The sequence below is a fragment of the Schistocerca americana genome, chromosome X, assembly GCF_021461395.2.
Source record: "Schistocerca americana isolate TAMUIC-IGC-003095 chromosome X, iqSchAmer2.1, whole genome shotgun sequence".
NCBI lineage: Eukaryota > Metazoa > Arthropoda > Insecta > Orthoptera > Acrididae > Schistocerca > Schistocerca americana.
Window position 1 is genome coordinate 7,550,044 of NC_060130.1, and position 21,618 is coordinate 7,571,661.

At 40.6% G+C, this 21,618-nt stretch overlaps 1 protein-coding gene across 1 annotated transcript in view; it reads left to right on the forward strand.

Annotated features, from left to right (window-relative positions):
- The window catches only part of LOC124554865 (molybdenum cofactor biosynthesis protein 1-like), a 67,534-nt gene extending 64,211 nt beyond the window's left edge, over positions 1-3,323 (forward strand). The window contains exon 7 of the mRNA XM_047128536.1: positions 3,268-3,323. Coding sequence (XP_046984492.1) covers positions 3,268-3,323 — 56 coding nt within the window. The remainder of the gene's footprint in view (positions 1-3,267) is intronic.
- The last annotated feature ends 18,295 nt before the right edge of the window (positions 3,324-21,618 follow it).

Consider the following 21,618-nt stretch of genomic DNA (forward strand, 5'->3'; position numbering starts at 1 on the left):
CATACAGACTGGTGCAGACAAATGCAGACTGACTGATCGAAGGTCTCTACACTCGTTATAATACCTCGCACGTTCATGTATCACTGCGCGAGTGTGATGCGCGAGGAGAAAATGTTCTATGTTAGCAGCAATCTCATTGGCTGCGTTACATATTAATACGCGGATCGGCGGAAGCAGAATTTGGTCTGTCTCTATGGCAGCGCCATCTCATAGTGCGGAGGTGGACGAGCGCTGCGCCTGCGCTGTTTTGCTTGGCGGGGCGCACTCTAGTGGGAAATTTGTGTACGCGCTGAATATGTGGAACTATGTACACAACACTGAGCTTTCCATTTTCGTCTCTAAAACAAAAACTAGGGGCTTGGTATCCTTTCAAGTTCGATTTGAACGTCTGATAGAAGTCTCTGACATTGTTTATCTGGAAACGCTGATCGATCTATTCTAACTGCTGTTTCTCATGCAATTGCTTAGACCTTCATAGAGTTCTGGCTGCATATTTTCGAACTTCATGGAATACATCAAAATCATCAGGACTCCTGGTAGAATTCCACTTTTTCCATGCACTTGCTGTTTGGGCCACCACCTCACCACAAACCTCATTCCACCATGTATGATTCCTCTTTTTAGCTGTCAGGATTGTAGTATTAGCTGCTTGTTGGATCATGGAGGCAATGTCTGCCCATTTATGGGATTCAACTGTCAGTTACTGGTGGCATTGTTCCAATATGTTTTGATTGATTTTGATCTTCGCAATATCATATTTATGAATTTTATTTCCGGTTTTTACGGTCTTATTGAGAGGGATGAAATTAATTTTGATCTTGGAGACGTGATGATCCTTTTAAATTCAGTATTTTATCTGTAAAAAGGTTTCTTTCTATTATTTCTGATTGTTTGATGTTGTTTCTTTCTTATTTCTGTAATCCATGCTATCATTGAGTCCTTCTTCCAGTACTACTCATTCAGTAGAGGTCTCTAAAAAAAGAATAATCTTCTTTTAGCCATTACTTCTGATATTTTCTCAAAATTTTTGTAGATCTCCTCATTACTTCTCATTTTCCAGCCATCTGTAGCTTGTATTGCAACCATTATTTTCTAATAATGCTCCTTTGAGGAACCTCTGTTCTGTCCAGCTTATAGTTCATCATTAGGCATCCTCATCCATATAAACATCCTGGTCATACCACTGTGGGATAGTGTTTTAGTTTTGTTTTTTTAGTTGTACATTTCTTGTTGTAAATATCCTTTGTAAAACGATTTGCTCTCTCCAGTTTGCTGACTCTTGCATCTACTGTTAATTCTTCTAGTCCATTTTGTTGTACAGTTTGTCCAATATATTTAAATTTACTTACTAATGCTATTTTACATTTTTGTTTTTCTAAGAATGTTGATGCATTGTTTGAAATTGTCATCAATGTTGTTTTTTCGGCTGAAATTTTGGGACCAGCTCTCTTTGCTATTTCTTCCAAAAGATTTCTTTCAATAACTGTCTGTCAGATTTTTTGAAAGTATATCAGAATCATCTGCAGAAGCCAGGCAGTTTACCTTAATTCCATTTGTTATTCGTCCTAAAATTATTGGTTCAATTTTGTAATTTTTTTTTCTCCAAATTCCAGATACTTTCTATTTTTTCTAGAGTGCAGTGTTACAGTAAAGGTGATAAACTGTCCCCTTGTCTAACACCAGTTTTTATTTCAAATGGTTGAGATACTTCTCCCATAAATTTAGCTTCAGTCATCCTATTTGCTAGTGTTTTGAGGATTATGTTTGCTTTAATACAAAATTCTTTGATGATTTTACCTATAATTTCTCTGCCTACCAAATCAAAAGTTTTCTTGAAACCAATACATGATACTATTATAGGTTTGGTGATTAGCAGTCTGTGGAGGATTATCGATTTTCTAATAAACATCTGCTCTGTGCAGGGTCTTCCCTTTCTAGAGCTCCTCGAGATTCTCCCAGTTATTTGTCTAAAGTTTCTACAACTCTGTCCAGAGAATTTTTGATAATATTTTGTATACCACTGGCAGAAGTGAGGCATCTCTGCCATTGTTGACATTTTGAGTGTCCCCTTTTTTTTCATAGCTGTGGATTAATGCTTTCCATAATCTCTTCAGCTTTCCAAATGTTCTCAAACAGCAGTTGTAGATCATTTGTGTGTTCTGACTATTTCAATAATTTTGCTGTAGTGGAGTCTTCATTTGTTGCTTTGAAGTTTTGGAAGATTTGATGGCTTCATGAATTTATTGCTCTGTCAGTGGAAAATCTTCCTCCAGATGTTGTGGGACTGCTATTATATATTGCTACAATGTGCTGTTATTATTGTTGTTGTTGTTGTTGTTGTTGTTTGGTTGCCTGTTCTTCAGCACTTTCTTTCTGTTTCCTTTATCTATTTGCCGCCATTTTAGCCCATTTACCGGTATTTTCAGCTTGTTCTTCACTTATTTGGCCTTTTGGTGGCTCCTCTTGAAGAGATCTTATTTCTCAGCATTTAAAATTACATCATCTGCTGCTCTTTCGCAACTGAATTTCATCATGTCCATCTTCCTTGACTCAAGATCCTGAATTTTCATCCTTAATTCTTGAACAGTCTCATTTCTCTTTTTGTGTTTTCCAGATGAAGAAACTTTTGGTCCTCAAAGCTAAGATTAGTATCAGTTTTTTTATTTGTTTCTGCCTATGGCTGCTATATCTCTTTAGTTAGAATATTTTCTCTCTCTGTATTTGATTATAGTCTAAGTCTGAATATTTTTATAAGTACATTTATTGCTGTAGCAATGAGTAAAATAAATTGTATTGCACTGCCTGTAGCATGTAGCACCATTTTGACTTTTAGTCCTCTTGCTGTACAAAAAGTAGCTTTGATGATTACTTAATGCAAGTATTTTGTAAGAGCTGTGGAACGGTTAGTATCTGTTTATATTTTTCTGATTAATTCAAGCTCGTCAATGCACATCCTGTGTTAAGGAAATATTTGCACTGAATTTACTGTGTGTTAAATATAAGCAGTGGATCCATTGGGGTAGTCTGTTTGGTAGAAATATGTCAAGGTGAACAAAACAGGAGATGGTGAAGGAAGAGAGGGAAAAGAACAACATTTGCTTCTCATCAGCATTATAACTGGGTTGCAACATTCAGTGAAAATTATCTGTGACAGGAAGTTGTCATAAATACATTTTTTGAAGAAACTTTATGTTTGTATAAGCATTTATTAAATTTAAAAAGTTGGATTTCATCTGTTAATACAAAAGATAATGTTTTGCATTGCAGGCATGATGAACCTGTCAAAGATGAAGAATGGGCCAATGATTCTTATTGGAGGATAACAGTATGTATAACTTAAACTTGAGATTCTTGAAAATAAAGCTAGTCAGTATTTCTTAACAGTACTGATTTAAATACATCTAAAAGATCGCTGTTACCTAAATGAAAGTTGACGAGCAAAGTCTTAGTGGACATTTGTATAAAATTGTCATAGGTGTTATTTACAAGAAGAGTAAATAGTTTCAATAGGAATGTGGTGAGACATTTAACAAATGTCATGACCACACATTAATAGGACCTTATAACACTACCATTATGATATTAGTATGCTTTTACGTAAATAACAGAAACCCTGTCTCTATGTTGCCACGTATAACCCTCTTACTAAAATTTAGTTTAGTTTTAAAATAAAATACACTATCGAAGGATAGTCCTGTTTACAGGAAAAGATAATCAATAGAGTTATCCTTCTTACAGGATTTACCGTGTGTTGCGTCTAATGGATAAGTAAATTGGACTATTCACTTCTTTTCCTAAGATCTTACCCAGTGGCTAGATAGGAACACAGTATGAATAATAATATACTGAAGCTAGGAAAACTCATTTCCAAGTTCATTTAGTGGTTTAAAACATGTACTTAATGGTCACCAACCTATCCTGGCAATGAAATAGTGAAGTATTGGAGAAGCAGAAATGTGAATTTTGCCTACTTTCTTGCTACTGTTTAGTTTGGCTCTTCAAATAAATTACCCCACTTAAACAATTTTGGGCTACATCTTTATACATTATGTTTTTAAAAAAGAAAAAGCCCAGTAGATAACTTCAAGGAAGGTAAAAAAAATTAGCCGGGGTGGGGGGGACTACCTTTAGAAAAGCACTTTCCATAATCAAGAAACTTAAATACTTAGACACTAAAGCACACACTTTTTAACTGAACATTTCACTTAAAGAAAACCTCTTTCTTGGTGGAATTTACTTTCAAAAGCTATTATTGTTTGAAATAATTCTGTGTAGCCATCTAACAGGTTCTAGTAACTTGGCTTCACTCTGATTGAATTTTATGTAAGCAAACCATAACACTTTGCAATAGTTAAGAAAACATTTTTATTATTTACACTAAAGCAATTTAAATGGTGCCTCTTTATATTAACTTGGCACTTCATAAGTCTGTAAAACAGGACACTCGGATTAATCAAACACCAGGAAGGAACCCTATACAGATGTATGATTAGGATGAAATAACAGGGTGAGCCAGTTTCCGTAAAGTTCAAGAATGATTATTAAAACACAGTTTAAATTAATGGTTCATGCTGTACAAAGGTAAAAATAGAAAAAAATCTTATCTGGTGGCTGTAGGCTTGAGTGTGGTGAACAGTTATGATGGCTACACTACCCACACTACGGCCTGCAAGTTTCTTGCTGTATGGGCTCAATTTCTCTTCTTGGCTTCATTCAGTTTTACATACAGTAGCTCAACAACTCGCAGCTATGCTGTAAGCTGTTTGCAGTCTTCAACCGAGGCATTTTTATGAAAATTTGCAGGCAAAGCTTCTGCTCCACAAAGGAGTTACCTCAATCACTGCTGCCTTCAGACTGTGTGACTTACTTCCCGAACTTGCTCAAGGTAGCACGCCAATTCTCCTTTCGCACCTCTTCCGTGCGCCACAGCCATTTTCGTTTCAAACAAAAGCACACTGGTTTTTACATAACACCTATTTCTTACATTGTTCCTAAGCATGACCATTTCTTAAATTGTCAAATATACATCAACATGAAAAATTTATACACACACATATTTTTAAATACAAAATGTTATCAAAACATTATTTAGACACTTGGTATCCTTTGTAGAGGACTTGGGCAGGTTTGTCCCATCCTAGTACACATTATTTTGTTACTTCCCTTCAGATATTCCATTTAGCTGCATCTACAATAATTCCCAATGTTCTGACTTTTGAGGTGTCCAGTGTGGGTTGCTCTCCACTTCCTGGGTGTATTGTATCGAGTTAGCTTTTTCAAATTTCCATGAGGGTTTATCAATGTATTTTGTAACTGATATTTCAGCACCAATGATAACTTTTGTGAGCCAATGTACACTCCTTGAAAAATGTTTAGGTACTACTATTGAGTGATTCAGTGGTAATTTGTTCTCATCAGTGGAAAAGATGGATGGGTCAGGTTTTGTATCAGTTTCCATCTGCCTGCCCAAAACTTTTTAAATTCCTTGGCATCAAACTTAGATAATTTCTTGTGTGTTGATCCATTCGAACAATGGTTCTCTATTTTTGTCTCTATTTATGTATCTTCAGGTTGTGTTTTGGAATTAAAATCTTAAACATATACGTGCTGTCTAGTTGCTGTGTGTAAGACTAGTGTCAGACACTTTCCGTTAGGTGATTTGTGGACTGATGTAATAACCAGGCCTTTGAGTTTTATCCTAATTACTTCTACATCACTAATTTTCTGACAGGTTAAGCCAGCATAATCCAAGAGCTGTTTCTTTTTTCACTTATTGTGGATGCACCTAACAATTGAGAGAAGTATTGATATTGCTTTATATTGCGTAATCTTGCATGTAGCTGCTGAATTATCACCTAAATGCATTTCCTTTAGAGCTATAATACTGATGGCATGCTCATCATTTAATTTGCTTTGGTAACTGCATTTGTCACTTGTTAATCCTACGTTAATTTGCATAATATGGACACCTTGCCTGATAATTTTTGACTGTAAGCTCTGAGACGTGCTGGACCATCTTTTGTGTAGAGTTTTTGCTGTCTGCTCCTGCAGTCACAAAGCCTTGGTGCACCATCTCAGGGGTTGTCTACATGCCCCACAACAGTCTTTTTGGTGTCCAGTGTGAATGATTCACTGGTAAATATCCTGTCCCATACACTTTTGTTTGTAGACAATACTACTGTGTTAGCTGAAAATAGAAACCCTGAGCCAGGAAGCAGTAGTCTCAGTACCTCAGAGAATTAGTTTCAGGTAAAGTATATGGATCTAACATATCTAAAATGCACATGGTTTAGTTTGGAAACCACACAGACAGCCAAATGTACACACCCGCAGTAGCTGCTAGGGGTGGGGGGCAGAGTGATTGGAGAAGACAGTACATGGTCTGAATGGGAAAAGATTGGTGGGTACAGAAGAGAGAAGGGAAAAGGTAAAGTGATACAGTGGGAAACAAATTAGCAGAGGTTTAGGTCAGGTGGATGGCACTAGATGTGCTGGAGAGACAATTTCCACCTGTGTAGTTCAGAGAAACTTGCACTGGAAGGGAATATCCAAATGGTATGTCTAGTGAAGCAGTTGTTGAAGTGGTGTACAGTCTCTTGGCAACTGCAATGTCAAGTCTGTGGTTTCCACAGTTTGGTGCTAGACATTACTGCGAGTGAACAGTTGGTTACTTGTCATCCCTACATGGAAAATTGTATGGTAATTGCAGCATAGCTGATTTTTAACAGGTTGCTTTTGCACATGATCGTGCCTTTTATATGGTGGGAGATGCCTGCGACTGGACTGCTGTAGGAGGTGGTGGGTGGATTTGTGGGACAGGTCTTGCACCTGGGTCACTCACAGGATTAGTGGCGGACAAGTATGTTCCCTAGATTGTGCAGGCCGTGGAACACTACTTTGCAGGACATTGACCGTGAAAAAAAGAGATTGCATCGGGATTGAATACAAAACACACAATGCCAAGTTAAGTACAAGAAGAGTGAATCATCTAAGAGTTTGTGATGTGGGCGTCAACTGGTAGACCAGTATTAGATTCCGATGCACCAGTGCAGGTTTACTGTATCCCTTGGACTTTCATATTGACCGTGAAACACAGAAATTGCATCGTGATTGAATAAAAATGGCACAATGCCGACTTAAGTACAAGAAGAGTGAATCTTCTAAGACTTTGTGATTTGAGCGGCTCCTGGGAGACCAGTAATAGATTCCGATGCACCAGTGCAGGTTTACTGTATCCCTTGGACCGTAACATTGACCATGAAACACACAAACTGCGTGGGGATTGAATACAAATAACACAATGCCAACTTAAGTACAAGAAGAGTGAATCTTCTAAGAGTTTGTGTTTTGAGCGGCTCCTGGGAGACCAGGATTAGAATCCGATGCACCAGTGTAGGTTTACTGAATCCGTTGGACCTTCACATTGACCATGATACATAGAAATTGCATCGGGATTGAATACAAAAGGCACAATGCCAACTTAAGTACAGGACGAGTGAATCTTCTAAGAATTTGTGCTTTGAGCGGCTCCTGGGAGACCAGTATTAGATTCCGACGAACCAGTGCAGGTTTACTGTATCCCTTGTACCTTCACATTGACCATGAAACACAGAAATTGGATCGGGATTGAATAGAATAGGCACTATGACGACTTAAGTACAAGAAGAGTGAATCTTCTAAGATTTTGTGCTTTGAGTGGCTCCTGGGAGACCAGTGTTAGATTCAGATACACAAGTGCAGGTTTACTGTATCCATTGGACTTTCAGATTGACATGGAACACATAAATTGCATCGGGGCTGAATACAAAAGGCAGAATGCCGACTTAAATACAAGAAGAGTGAATCTTCTAAGAGTTTGTGCTTTGAGCGGTTCCTGGGAGACCAGTATTAGATTCCGTTTCACCAGTGCAGGTTTGCTGAATCCCTTGGACCTTCACATTGACCATGAGACACAGAAATGCATCAGGATTGAATACAAAAGGCACAATGCCGGCATAAGTACAAGAAGAGTGAATCTTCTAAGAGTTTCTGCTTTGTACAGATTATGGAAGACCAGTATTAGATTGCGATGCACCAGTGCAGGTCTGCAGAATCCCTTGGACGTTCACATTGACCATGCAACTCCGAATTCCATCGTGATTGAATACAATTGGCTCTAATCCGACATATGTACAAGAAGAGTGAATCTTCTAAGAGTTTGTGCTTTGAGCGACTCCTGGGGGTAAAGTATTAGATTCCGTTGCACCAGTGCAGGTTCACTGTATGCCTTGTACCTTCACTTTGACCATGAAACACAAAAATTGGATCGGGATTGAATAGAATAGGCACTATGACGACTTAAGTACAAGAAGAGTGAAACTTCTAAGAGTTTGTGTTTTGAGCTGCTCGTGGCAGACCAGTATTATATTCCAATGCACCAGTGCAGGATTACTGTATCCCTTGGACTTTCACAGTGACCGTGTAACACAGAAATTGCATTGGGATTGAATACTAATGGCACATTTACGACTTAAGTACAGAAACAGTGAAACGTCTATGAGTTTGTAGTTTGAGCGTCTCCTGGGAGACCAGTAATAGACTCCGATTCACCAGTGCAGGTTTACTGAATCCTTTGGACCCTCACATTGATCATGAAACACAGAAATTGCATCGGGAATGAATACAAAAGGCACAATGCCGATTTAAGTACAAGATGAGTGAATCTTCTGAGAGTTTGTTCTTTGAGCGGCTCCTGGGAGACCAGTATTAGATTCCGATGCAGCAGTGCAGGTTTCCTGTATCCCTTGGACCTTCTCATTGACCGTGACACACAGAAATTGGATCGGGATTGAATACAAAAGGCACAATGCCGACTTAGGTACAAGAAGACTGAATCTTCTGAGATTTTGAACTTTGAACGGCTCCTGGGAGACCAGTATTAGATTCCGATGCACCAGTGCAGGTTTACTGAATGTCTTGGACCTTCACAATGTGCATGAAACACAGATATTGCATCAGGATTGAATACAAAAGGCACAATGCCGACTTAAGTACAAGAGGAGTGAATCTTCCAAATGTTTGTGCTTTGAGTGGCTCCTGTAATACGTGTATTAGATTCCCATGCACCAGTGCAGGTTTACTGAATCCTTTGGACCTTCACATGGCCAGGATGCACAGAAATTGCATCGGGATTGAATACAAAACACCCAATGCCGACTTAAGTACATGAGGAGTGAATCTCCTAAGTGGTTGTGCTTAGAGCGTCTCCTGGGAGACCAGTATTAGATTCCGCTGCACCAATGCAGGTTTACTCTATCCCTTGGTCTGTCACATTGACCATGTAACACAGAAATTGGATCGGGATTGAATACAAACGGCTTAATGCCGACCTAAGTACAAGAAGAGTAAATCATCTAAGAATTTGAGTTTTGAGCGGCTCCTGGGAGACCAGTATTAGATTCCAATGCATCAATGCAGGTTTACTGTATCCCTTCGACTTTCACATTGACCATGATACACAGAAAATGCAGCGGGATTGAATTGAAATGGAACAATGCCGACTTAAGTACAGGAAGAGTGTATCTTCCATGCGTTTCTGCTTTGAGCGTATCCTGGGAGACCAGTATTACATTCCGATGCACCAGTTCAGGTTTACTGTATCCCTTTGACCTTCATATTGACCATGAAACGCAGAAATTGCACCGCAATTGAATACAAAAGACACAATGCCGAATTAAGTACAAGATGAATGAATCTTCTAAGAGTTTGTGATTTGAGCGGCTCCTGGGGGACCAGTATTAGATTCCGATGCACCAGCTCAGGTTTACTGTATCCTTTCGACTTTCACATTAACCACGAAACACAGAAATTTCATCTGCATTGAATACGATAGGCTCTATGCCGCCTTATGTACATGATGAGTGAATCTTCTAAGAGTTTGTGTTTGAGCGACTCCTAATGGGTAAAGTATTCGATTCCGATGCCACAGTGCAGGTATACTGTATACCTTGGACCTTCACATTGACCATGAAACACAGAAATTGCATCGGGATTGAATACAAAAGGCTTAATGCCGACATAAGTACAAGAAGAGTGAATCATCTAAGAATATGAGTTTTGAGCGACTACTGGGAGACCAGTATTGGATCCCGATGCACCAGTGCAGTTTTACTGTGTCCCTTGGACCTTAACATTGACCATGAAACACAGAAATTGCATCATAATTGAATACAAAACACCGAATGCCGACTTAAGTACAAGAGGAGTAAATCTCCTAAGAGGTTGTGCTTAGAGCGTCTCCTGGGAGACCAGTATTAGATTCCGCTGCACCAATGCAGGTTTACTCTATCCCTTGGACTGTCACATTGACCATGTAACACAGAAATTGGATCGGGATTGAATACAAACGGCTTAATGCCTCTTAAGTACAAGAAGAGTGAATCATCTAAGAATTTGAGTTTTGAGCGGCTCCTGGAAGACCAGAATTAGATTCCAATGCATCAATGCAGGTTTACTGTATCCCTTCGACTTTCACATTGACCATGAAACACAGAAATTGCATCGGGATTGAATTCAAATGGAACAATGACGACTTAAGTACTAGAAGAGTGAATCTTCTAAGAGTTTGTGATTTGAGCGGCTCCTGGGGGACCAGTATTAGATTCCGAAGCACCAGTGCAGGTTTATCGATTCCCTTGGACTTTCACATTGATCATGAGACATAGAAATTACATCGGGATTGAATACAAAACACACAATGCCGACTTAAGTACAAGAAGAGTGATTCTTCTAAGATTTTGTGTATGAGCGGCTCCTTGGAGACCAGTATTAGATTCCGATGCACCAATGCAGGTTTACTGTATCCCTTGGACCTTCACATTGACCATGAGACACAGAAATTGCATCGGGATTGAATACAAAAGGCACAATGCCGACTTAAGTACAAGAAGAGTGAATCATCTAAGAGTTTGAGCTTTGAGCGTCAACTGGTAGACCAGTATTAGATTCCGATGCACCAGTTCAGGCTAACTGTATCCCTTGAACACTCACATTGATCATGAATTTGAGCAAATGGCATCGCGATTGAATACAAAAGGCACAATACCGGCTAAAGTGCAAGAAGAGTGAAACTTCTAAGAGATTGTGCATGAGCGGCTCCTGGGAGACCAGTATTAGATTCTGATGCACCAATGCAGGTTTACTGTATCCCTTGGACCTTCGCATTGACCATGAGGCACAGAAATTGCATCGGGGTTGAATACAAAATGCAAAATGCCGACTTTAGTACAAGAAGAGTGAAGCTTCAAAGAGTTTCTGCTTTGAGCGGCTTGTGGGAGACCAGTATTAGATTCTGATGCACCAGTGCTGGTTAACTAAATCCCTTGGACTTTCAAATTAAGCATGAGACACAGATAGTGCATCGGTATTGAATACAAAAGGCAGAATGCCGACTTAAATACAAGAAGAGTGAATCATCTAAGAGCTTGTGCTTTGAGCGGCTGCTGGGAGACCAGTATTAGATTCCGATGGAGCAGTGCAGGTTTATTGAATCCCTTGGACCTTCAAATCGAACATGAAACACAGAAATTGCTTCGGGATTGAGAACAAAAGGCACAATGCCGAATTAAGTACAAGGAGAGTGAATCTTCTAAGAGTTTGTGCTTTGAGAATCTCCTGGAGTCCTGTATTAGATTCCGATGTACCAGTGCAGGTTTAGTGAATCCCTTGGACCCTAACATTGACCATGAAACACTGAAAATGCATCGGTATTGAATACAAAAGTCACAATGCTGACTTAAGTACAAGAATGGTGAATCTTCTAATAGTTTGTGCTTTGAACGGCTCCTTGGTGAACAGTAGTAGATTCCTATGCACCAGTGCTGGTTTACTGTGTCCCTTCGACTTTCGCGTTTACCATGAAACACAGAAATTGCATCGGGATTGAATACATAAGGCACAATGCCGACTTAAGTACAAGAAGTGTGAATCTTCCAAGTGTATGTGCTTTGAAAGGCTCCTGGGTGACCAGTATTAGATTTCAATGCACCAATTGAGGTTTACTGTATCCCTTGGAACTTCACATTGATCATGAATCACAGAAATTGCATCGAGATTGAATTCAAAATGCAAAATGCCGACTTAAGTGCAAGAAGAAAGAATGGTTTAAGAGTTTGTGGTTTGTGCGGCTCCTGGGAGACCAGTATTAGTTTCCGATGCATCAGTGCTGGTTTACTTTATCCCTTGGACCTTCACATTGACCTTGAGAGACGTAAATTACATCGGGATTGAATACAAAAGGCACAATGCCGACTCAAGTACAAGAAGAGTGAAGCTTCTAAGAGTGTCTGCTTTGTGCGGCTCCTGGGAGACCAGTATTAGATTCGGATGCACCAGTTCAGGTTTACTGTATACTTTGGACCTTCCTATTGACCATGAAACACAGAAATTGCATCTCGATTAAATACAAAAGGCACAATGCCGACTTAAGTAAAAGAAGAGTGAATCTTCTAATAGTTTGTGGTTTGAGCGCTCCCTGGGAGACCAGTATTATATTCCAATGCACCACTGCAGGTTTGCTGTATCCCTCCGACTCTCACATTGACAATGAAGCACAGAAATTGCATTGGGATTGAATACTAAAGGCACAATGCCGACTTAAGTACAAGAAGAGTGAATCTTTTACGACTTTGTGCTTTGAGCGGCTCCCTGGAGACCAGTATTAGAATCCGATGCACTATTCTAGCTTTACAGTATCCCTTGGACCTTCATATTGACCATAAAACACAGAAATTGCACCGCGATTTGATACAAAAGACACAATGCCGTATTAAGTACAAGAAGAGTGAATCTTCTAAGAGTTTGTGATTTGAGCGGCTCCTGGGAGACCAGTATTAGATTCCGATGCACCAGTGCAGGTTTAATGAATCCCTTAGACCTTCACATTGACCATGAGAGACGGAAACTACATCGGGATTGAATACAAAAATCACAATGCAGACTTAAGTACAAGAAAAGTGAATCTTCTAAGAGTTTCTGCTTTAGGCGACTTTTGGGAGACCAGTGTCAGATTCCAATGCGCCAGTGCAGGTTTACGGTATACCTTGGACCTTCACATTGACCATGAAACACAGAAAGACATCGGGATTGAATACAAAAGGCACAATGCAGACTTAGGTACAAGAAGAGTGAATCTTCTAAGAGCTTGTGTTTTGAGCTGCTCCTGGGAGACAAGAATTAAATTCCGATGCACAAGTGCAGGTTTGCAGCATTCCTTGGACCTTCTCATTGACCATGAGACACTGAAAATGCATCGGGATTCAATACAAAATGCACAATGCCGACTTAAGTACAAGAAGAGTGAATCTTCTAAGAGTTTCTGCTTTAAGCGACTCCTGGGAGACCAGTGTTAGATTGCAGTGCACCAGTGCAGGTTTACAGTATACCTTGGACCTTCAAATTGACCATGAAACACAGAAAATGCATCGGGATTGAATACAAAAGGCACAATGCCGACTCAAGTACAAGAAGAGTGAATCTGCTAAGAGCTTGTGTTTTGAGCTGCTCCTGGGAGACCAGTATTAGTTTCCGATGCACCAGTGCAGATTTACTGTATCCCTTCGACTGTCACATTGACCATGAAAAACAGAAATCGCATGGGGATTGAATACCAAATCCTTAATGCCGACCTAAGTACAAGAAGAGTGAATCTTCTAACAATTTGTGCTATGGGCAACTCCTGCGAGACCAGTATAAGATTCCGAAGCACCAGTTCAGGTTTACTGTATACTTTGGAGCTTCCTATTGACCATGAAACACTGAAATTGCATCGCGATGAAATACAGAAGGCACAATGCCGACTTAAGTACAAGAAGAGTGAATCTTCTAAGAGTTTGTGGTTTGAGCGGCTCCTGGGAGACCAGTTATTGATTCCGATGCACCAATGCAGGTTTAGCGTATCCCTCGGACCTTCACATTGTGCATGAAACACAGAAATTGCATCGCGATTGAATACCAAAGGCACAATGCCGACTTTAGTACAATTAGAGTTAATCTTCTAAGAGTTTGTGCTTTGAGCGGACCCTGGGGGTCAAGTATTAGATTCCGATGCACCAGTGCAGGTTACTGTATACCTTGGACCTTCGCATTGACCATAAGACACTGAAAATGCATCGGGATTGAATACAAAATGCACAATGCCCACTTAAGTACAAGAAGAGTGAATCTTGTAAGGGTTTGTGTTTTGAGCTGCTCCAGGGAGACCAGAATTAAATTCCGTTGCACAAGTGCAGGTTTGCAGCATTCCTTGGACATTCTCATTGACCATGAAACACAGGAATTGAATCGGGATTGAATACAATAGGCACAATGCCGACTTAAGTACAAGAAGAGTGAATCTTCTAAGTGTTTGTGCTTTGAGCGGCTCCTGGGAGACCAGTATTAGATTTAGATGCACCAGTACAGGTTTACTGTATCCCTTGGACCTTCACATTGACCGAGGAACACAGAAATTGGATCAGGATTGAATACAAAAGGCACAATGCCGACTTAACTACAAGAATAGTGAATCTTCTAAGAGGTTGTGCTTTGAGCGCCTCCTGGGAGACGAGTATTAGATTCCATTGCACCAGTGCTGATTTACTGTAGCGCTTAAACATTCACATTGATCATGAAACACGGAAAATGCATCAGGATTGAATACAAAAGGCCCATTCCGACTTATGTACATGAAGAGTGAATCTTCTAAGAATTTGTGCTTTGAGCGGCTCCTTGGAGACCAGTATTAGATTCCAATGCACCGTTGCAGGGTTACTGAATCCCTTGGACCTTCACATTGACCATGATGCACAGAAGATGCATCGGGATTGAATACAGAAGGCTCAATGCCGACTTAAGTACAAGAATAGTGAATCTTCTAAGAGTTTCTGCCATGTTCAGCTACTGGGAGACCAGTATTAGATTCCGATGCACCAATGCAGGCTTACTGTATCCCTTGGACTTTCACAATGACCATGAAACACAGAAATTGCACCGCAATTGAATACAAAAGACACAATGCCGCATTAATTACAATAAGAGTGAATCTTCTAAGAGTTTGTGATTTCAGCGGCTCCTGGGAGACCAGTATTAGATTCCGATGCACCAGTGCAGGTTTACTGAATCCCTGGGACCTTGACATTGACCTTGAGACACATAAATTACATCGGGATTCAAAACAAAAGGCACAATGCCGACTCAAGTACAAGAAGTGTGAAGCTTCTAAGAGTGTCTGCTTTGTGCGGCTCCTGGGAGACCAGTATTACATTCCGATGCCCCAGTGTAGGTTTTCTGTATCCTTTGGACCTTCACAATGACCATGAAACACAGAAATTTAATCGGGATTGCATACAAAGGCACAATGCCGACTTAAGTTCAAGAGGAGTGAATCTTCTAAGAGTTTGTGGTTTGAGCGGCTCCTGGGGCACCAGTATTAGATTCTGATGCACCAGTGCAGGTTTACAATAACCCTTGGACATTCACATTGACCATGAAGCACAGAAATTGCATCGGGATTGAATACAAAAGGCACAATGCCAACATAACTACAAGAAGAGTGAATCTTCTAAGATTTTGCGCTTTTAGCAACTCCTGGGAGACCAGTATTAGATTCCGATGCACCAGTTCAGGTTTACGATATACGTTGGACCTTCCTATTGACCATGAAACACAGAGATTGCATCGCAATTAAATTCAAAAGGCACAATGCCGACGTAAGTACAAGAAGATTGAATCTTCTAAGAGTTTGTGGTTTGAGCGGCTCCTGGGAGACCAGTTTTTGATTCCGATGCCCCAATGCAGGTTTACTGTATCCCTCGGACCTTCACATTGTGCATGAAACACAGAAACTGCATCGCGATTGAATACCAAAGGCACAATGCCGACTTTAGTACAATTAGAGATAATCTTCTAAGAGTTTGTGCTTTGAGCGGACCATGGGGGTCAGGTATAAGATTCCGATGCACTAGTGCAGGTTACTGTAACTCTTTGACCTTCACATTGACCATGAGACACAGAAACTACATCGGGATTGAATACAAAATGCACAATGCCGACTTATGTACAAGAAGAGTGAATCTTGAAAGAGTTTCTACTTTAAGCGACTCCTGGGAGACCAGTATTAAATTCCGATGCACCAGTGCAGGTTTACTGTATCCCTTTGACTTTCACATTGACCATGAAACACAGAAATTTCATCGGGATTGAATACAATAGGCTCTATGCCGCCTTGTGTACAAGATGAGTGAATCTTCTAAGAATTTGTGCTTTGAGCGATTCCTGATGGGTAAAGTATTAGATTCCGATGCACCTGTGCAGCTATACAGTACACCTTGGACCTTCACATTGACCATGAAACACAGAAAATGTATCAGGATTGAATACAAAAGGCACAATGCCGACTTAAGTACATGAAGAGTGAATTGTCTAAGAGTTTGTGCTTTGAGTTTGTCCTGGTAGACCAGTATTAGATTCCGATGCACCAGTGCAGGATTACTGAATGTCTTGGACCTTCACATTGGGCATGAAACACAGAAATTGCATCGTGATTGAATACCAATGGCACAATGAGGACTTATCTACAATTGTAGTTAATCCTCTAAGTGTTTGTGCTTTGAGCGGCCCCTGGGGGCAAGTATTAGATTCCAATTCACCAGTGCATGTTACTGTATACCTTGGAACTTCACATTAACCATGAAGCACTGAAAATGCATCGGGATTGAATACAAAAGGCACAATGCCGACTTAAGTACAAGAAGAGTGAATCTTCTCAGAGTCTGTGGTTTGAGCTGCTACTGGGAGACCCGATCGAAATTCCGAAGCACAAGTGCTGGTTTAAAGCATTCGTTGGACATTCACATTGACCATGAAACACAGAAATTGAATCGGGATTGAATACAATATGCACAATGCCGACTTAAGTACAAGAAGTGTGAATCTTCTAAGAGTTTGTGCTTTGAGCGGCTCCTTGGAGACCAGTATTAGATTCCAATGCACCAGTGCAGATTTACTGTATCCCTTGGACCTTCACAGTGCCCATGAAACACAGAAAATGCATTGGGATTGAAAACAAAAGGCACAAAGCCGATTTAAGTACAAGAAGATTGAAACTTCTAAAAGTTTCTGCTTTGAGCGGCTCCTGGCAGACCAGTATTAGATTTCGATGCACCAGTGCTGGTTTACTGTATCCATTCGACTTTCGCGTTGACCATGAAACACAGAAATTGTATCGGGATTGAATACATAAGGCACAATGCCGACTTAAGTCCAAGTAGTGTGAATCTTCCAAGTGTTTCTTCTTTGAGACACTTCTGGGAGACCTGTATTTGATTCCCATGCATCAGTGCAGGTTTACTGAATCCCTTGGACCTTCACATTGCCCATGATGCACCGAAATTGCATCAGGATTGAATACAAAAGGCTCAATGCCGACTTAAGTACAAGAAGAGTGAATCTTCTAAGAGTTTGTGCTTTGAGCGGCTGCTGGGAGACCAGTATTAGATTCCGATGCACCAGTGCAGGTTTATTGAATCCCTTGGACCTTCAAATTTAACATGGAACACAGAAATTGCGTCGGGATTGAAAACAAAAGGCACAATGCCGACTTATGTACAAGGAGAGTGAATCTTCTAAGAGTTTGTGCTTTGAGCGGCTCCTGGGGTCCAGTATTAGATTCCGATGCACCAGTGCAGGTTTAGTGAATCCCTTGGACCCTAACATTGACCATGAAACACTGAAAATGCATCGGGATCGAATACAAAGTCACAAAGCCGACTTAAATACAAGAATAGTGAATCTTCAAAGAGTTTGTGCTTTGAGCGCCTCCTTGGTGACCAGTATTAGATTCCGATGCACCAGTGCTGGTTTACTGTATCCCTTCTACTTTCGCGTTTACCATGAAACACAGAAATTGCATTGGGATTGAATAGATAAAGCACAATGCCGACTTAAGTACAAGAAGTGTGAGTCTTCCAAGTGTATGTGTTTTGAGTGGCTCCTGGGAGACCAGTTTTAGATTCCCATACACCAGTGCAGGGTTACTGGATCCCTTGGACCCTCACATTGACCATGATGCACAGAAAATGCATCGGGATTGAATACAAGAGGCTCAATGATTTAAGTACAAGACGAGTGAATCTTCAAAGACTTTCTGCCATGTACGGCTGCTGGGAGACCAGTATTAGATTCCAATGCACCAATGCAGGCTTACTGTATCCCTTGGACTTTCACATTGACCATGAAACACAGAAATTGCACCGTGATTGAATACAAAAGACACAACGCCGACTTAAGTACAAGAAGAGCGAATCTTCTAAGAGTTTGTGATTTGAGCGTCTCCTAGGGAAAGAGTATTTGATTCCGATTCACTATTCCAGCTTTACTGTATCCGTTGGACCTTCACATAGACCATGGAACACAGAAATTGCATCGGGAATCAAAACAAAACGCACAACGCCGACTTATGTACAAGAAGAGTGAATCTTCTAAGATTTTGTGCTTTTAGTGACTCCTGATGGGTAAAGAATTAGAGTCCGATGCAGCAGTACAGGTATACTGTATACCTTGGACCTTCACATTGTCCATGAAGTGCAGATAATGCATCGGGATTGAATACAAATGGCACAATGCCGACTTAAGTACAAGAAGAGCGAATCTTCTAAGAGTTTGTGCTTTGAGCGTCTCCTAGGGGAAGAGTATTTGATTCCGATTCACTATTCCAGCTTTACTGTATCCCTTGGACCTTCACATTGAGCATGAGACACAGAAATTACGTCGGGATTGAATACAAATTGCACAATGCCGACTTAAGTACAAGAAGAGTGAATCTTCTAAGAGTTTGAGCTTTGAGCGGCTCCTGGGTGACCAGCATTGGATTCCGATGCACCAGTGCAGTTTTACTGTATCCCTTGGACCTTAACATTGACCATGAAACACAGAAATTTCATCGGGATAGAATACAAAAGACAGAATGCCGACTGAAGTACAAGAGGAGTGAATCTCCTAAGAGGTTGTGCTTATAGCGGCTCCTGGGAGACCAGTATTAGATTCCGATGCACCAGTGCAGGGTTACTGTATCCCTCAGACTTTCACATTGACCATGAAACACAGAAATTACACCGTGATTGAATACAAAAGACACAATGCCGACTTAAGTACAAGAAGAGCGAATCTTCTAAGAGTTTGTGATTTGAGCGTCTCCTAGGGAAAGAGTATTTGATTCCGATTCACTATTCCAGCTTTACTGTATCCGTTGGACCTTCACATAGACCATGGAACACAGAAATTGCATCGGGAATCAAAACAAAACGCACAACGCCGACTTATGTACAAGAAGAGTGAATCTTCTAAGATTTTGTGCTTTTAGTGACTCCTGATATGTAAAGTATTAGAGTCCGATGCAGCAGTACAGGTATACTGTATACCTTGGACCTTCACATTGTCCATGAAGTGCAGATAATGCATCGGGATTGAATACAAATGGCACAATGCCGACTTAAGTACAAGAAGAGCGAATCTTCTAAGAGTTTGTGCTTTGAGCGTCTCCTAGGGGAAGAGTATTTGATTCCGATTCACTATTCCAGCTTTACTGTATCCCTTTGGACCTTCACATTGAGCATGAGACACAGAAATTACATCGGGATTGAATACAAATTGCACAATGCCGACTTAAGTACAAGAAGAGTGAATCTTCTAAGAGTTTGAGCTTTGAGCGACTCCTGGGAGACCAGTATTAGATTCCGATGCTTCAGTGCAGGTTTACTGTATACCTTCGACTTTCACATTGACCATGAACTACAGAAATTGCATCGGGATTGAATACAAAAGGCACAATGCCGACTTATGTACAAGAAGAGTGAATCTTCTAAGAGTGCCCGCTTTGTGAAGCTCCTGGGAGACCAGTATTAGATTCTGATGCACTATTCCAGCTTTAATGTATCCCTTGGACCTTCACATTGACCATGAAACACACAAATTGCTTCGCGATTGAAAACAAATTGCACTATGCCGACATAAGTACATGAATAGTGAATCATCTAAGAATTTGAGCTTTGAGCGGCTCCTGGGTGACCAGTATTGGATTCCGATGCACCAGTGCAGTTTTACTGTATCCCTTGGACCTTAACATTGACCATGAAACACAGAAATTTCATCGGGATAGAATACAAAAGACAGAATGCCGACTGAAGTACAAGAGGAGTGAATCTCCTAAGAGGTTGTGCTTATAGCGGCTCCTGGGAGACCAGTATTATATTCCGATGCACCAGTGCAGGGTTACTGTATCCCTCAGACCTTCACATTGTGCATGAAACACAGAAATTGCATCGCGATTGAATACCAAAGGCACAATGCCTACATAACTGCAATTAGAGTTAATCTTCTAAGAGTTTGTGCTTTGAGCGGCCCCTGTGGGTCAAGTATTAGATTCCGATGCACCAGTGCAGGTTACTGTATACCTTGGACCTTCACATTGACCATGAAGCACTGAAAATGCATCGGGATTGAATACAAAATGCACAATGCCGACTTAAGTACAACAAGAGTGAATGTTGTAAGAATTTGTGTTTTGAGCGGCTCCTGGGTGACCAGTATTAGATTCCAATGCACCAGTGCAGATTTACTGTATCGCTTGGACTTTCATATTGACCATGAAACACAGAAAATGCATCGGGATTGAATGTAAAAGGCACAGTGCCGACTTAAGTACAAGAAGAGTGAAACTTCTAAAAGTTTCTGCTTTGAGCGGCTCCTGGGAGACCAGTATTAGATTCCGATGCACCAGTTCAGGTTTACTGTATCCCTTTGACCTTCATAGTGACCATGAAACACAGAAATTGCACCGCGGTTGAATACAAAAGGCACAATGCCGACTTAAGTACAAGAAGAGTGAATTTTATGAGTTTGTAATTTGAGCGGCTCCTGGGACACCAGTATTAGAGTCCGATGCAGCAGTGCAAGTTTGCTGTATCCCATGGACCTTTACATTGACCATGAAACACAGAAATTGCATCGGGATTGGATACAAAAGGCACCAACCAATTAGCATACTGCCTGCTGTTTCCAAAGCACTCGAATATATTGTTCATGACCAAATCACTGAACACTTGCACGAATTCAGCCTGTATCACAAATTTCAATCTGGTTTCCGTAAACATCACAGCACAAACACTGCTCTAATTAAAGTATTAGATGACCTGAAATGTGCCATTGACAATCTAAAGGCAGCAATATTGACGCTACTGGACTTCAGCAAAGCTTTTGACACTGGTAACTTTGACATATTGCTCAAAAAAATGCAACAGCTTAATTTCTCTGTTAGTGCAGTGAGATGGTTTGAAAGCTACTTAAAAGACAGACAGCAATGTGTTGTCTGCGTAAATGAAAAATCTTCCTGGAAACATCTTTCCTCGGGACTGCCACAAGGATCAGTCTTAGGACCACTTTTGTTTTCTTTATATGTCAACTATATTTCGTCGGTTCTGTCCTGTAAATATCATTTCTATTCCGACGACCTCCAGCTCTACCTAAGCGTCAGACCTGAAAACGTAAACACTGCAAACGCTCAGATGAATGATGATCTGTCTTCGGTAGTGACATGGGCGAAAAGCC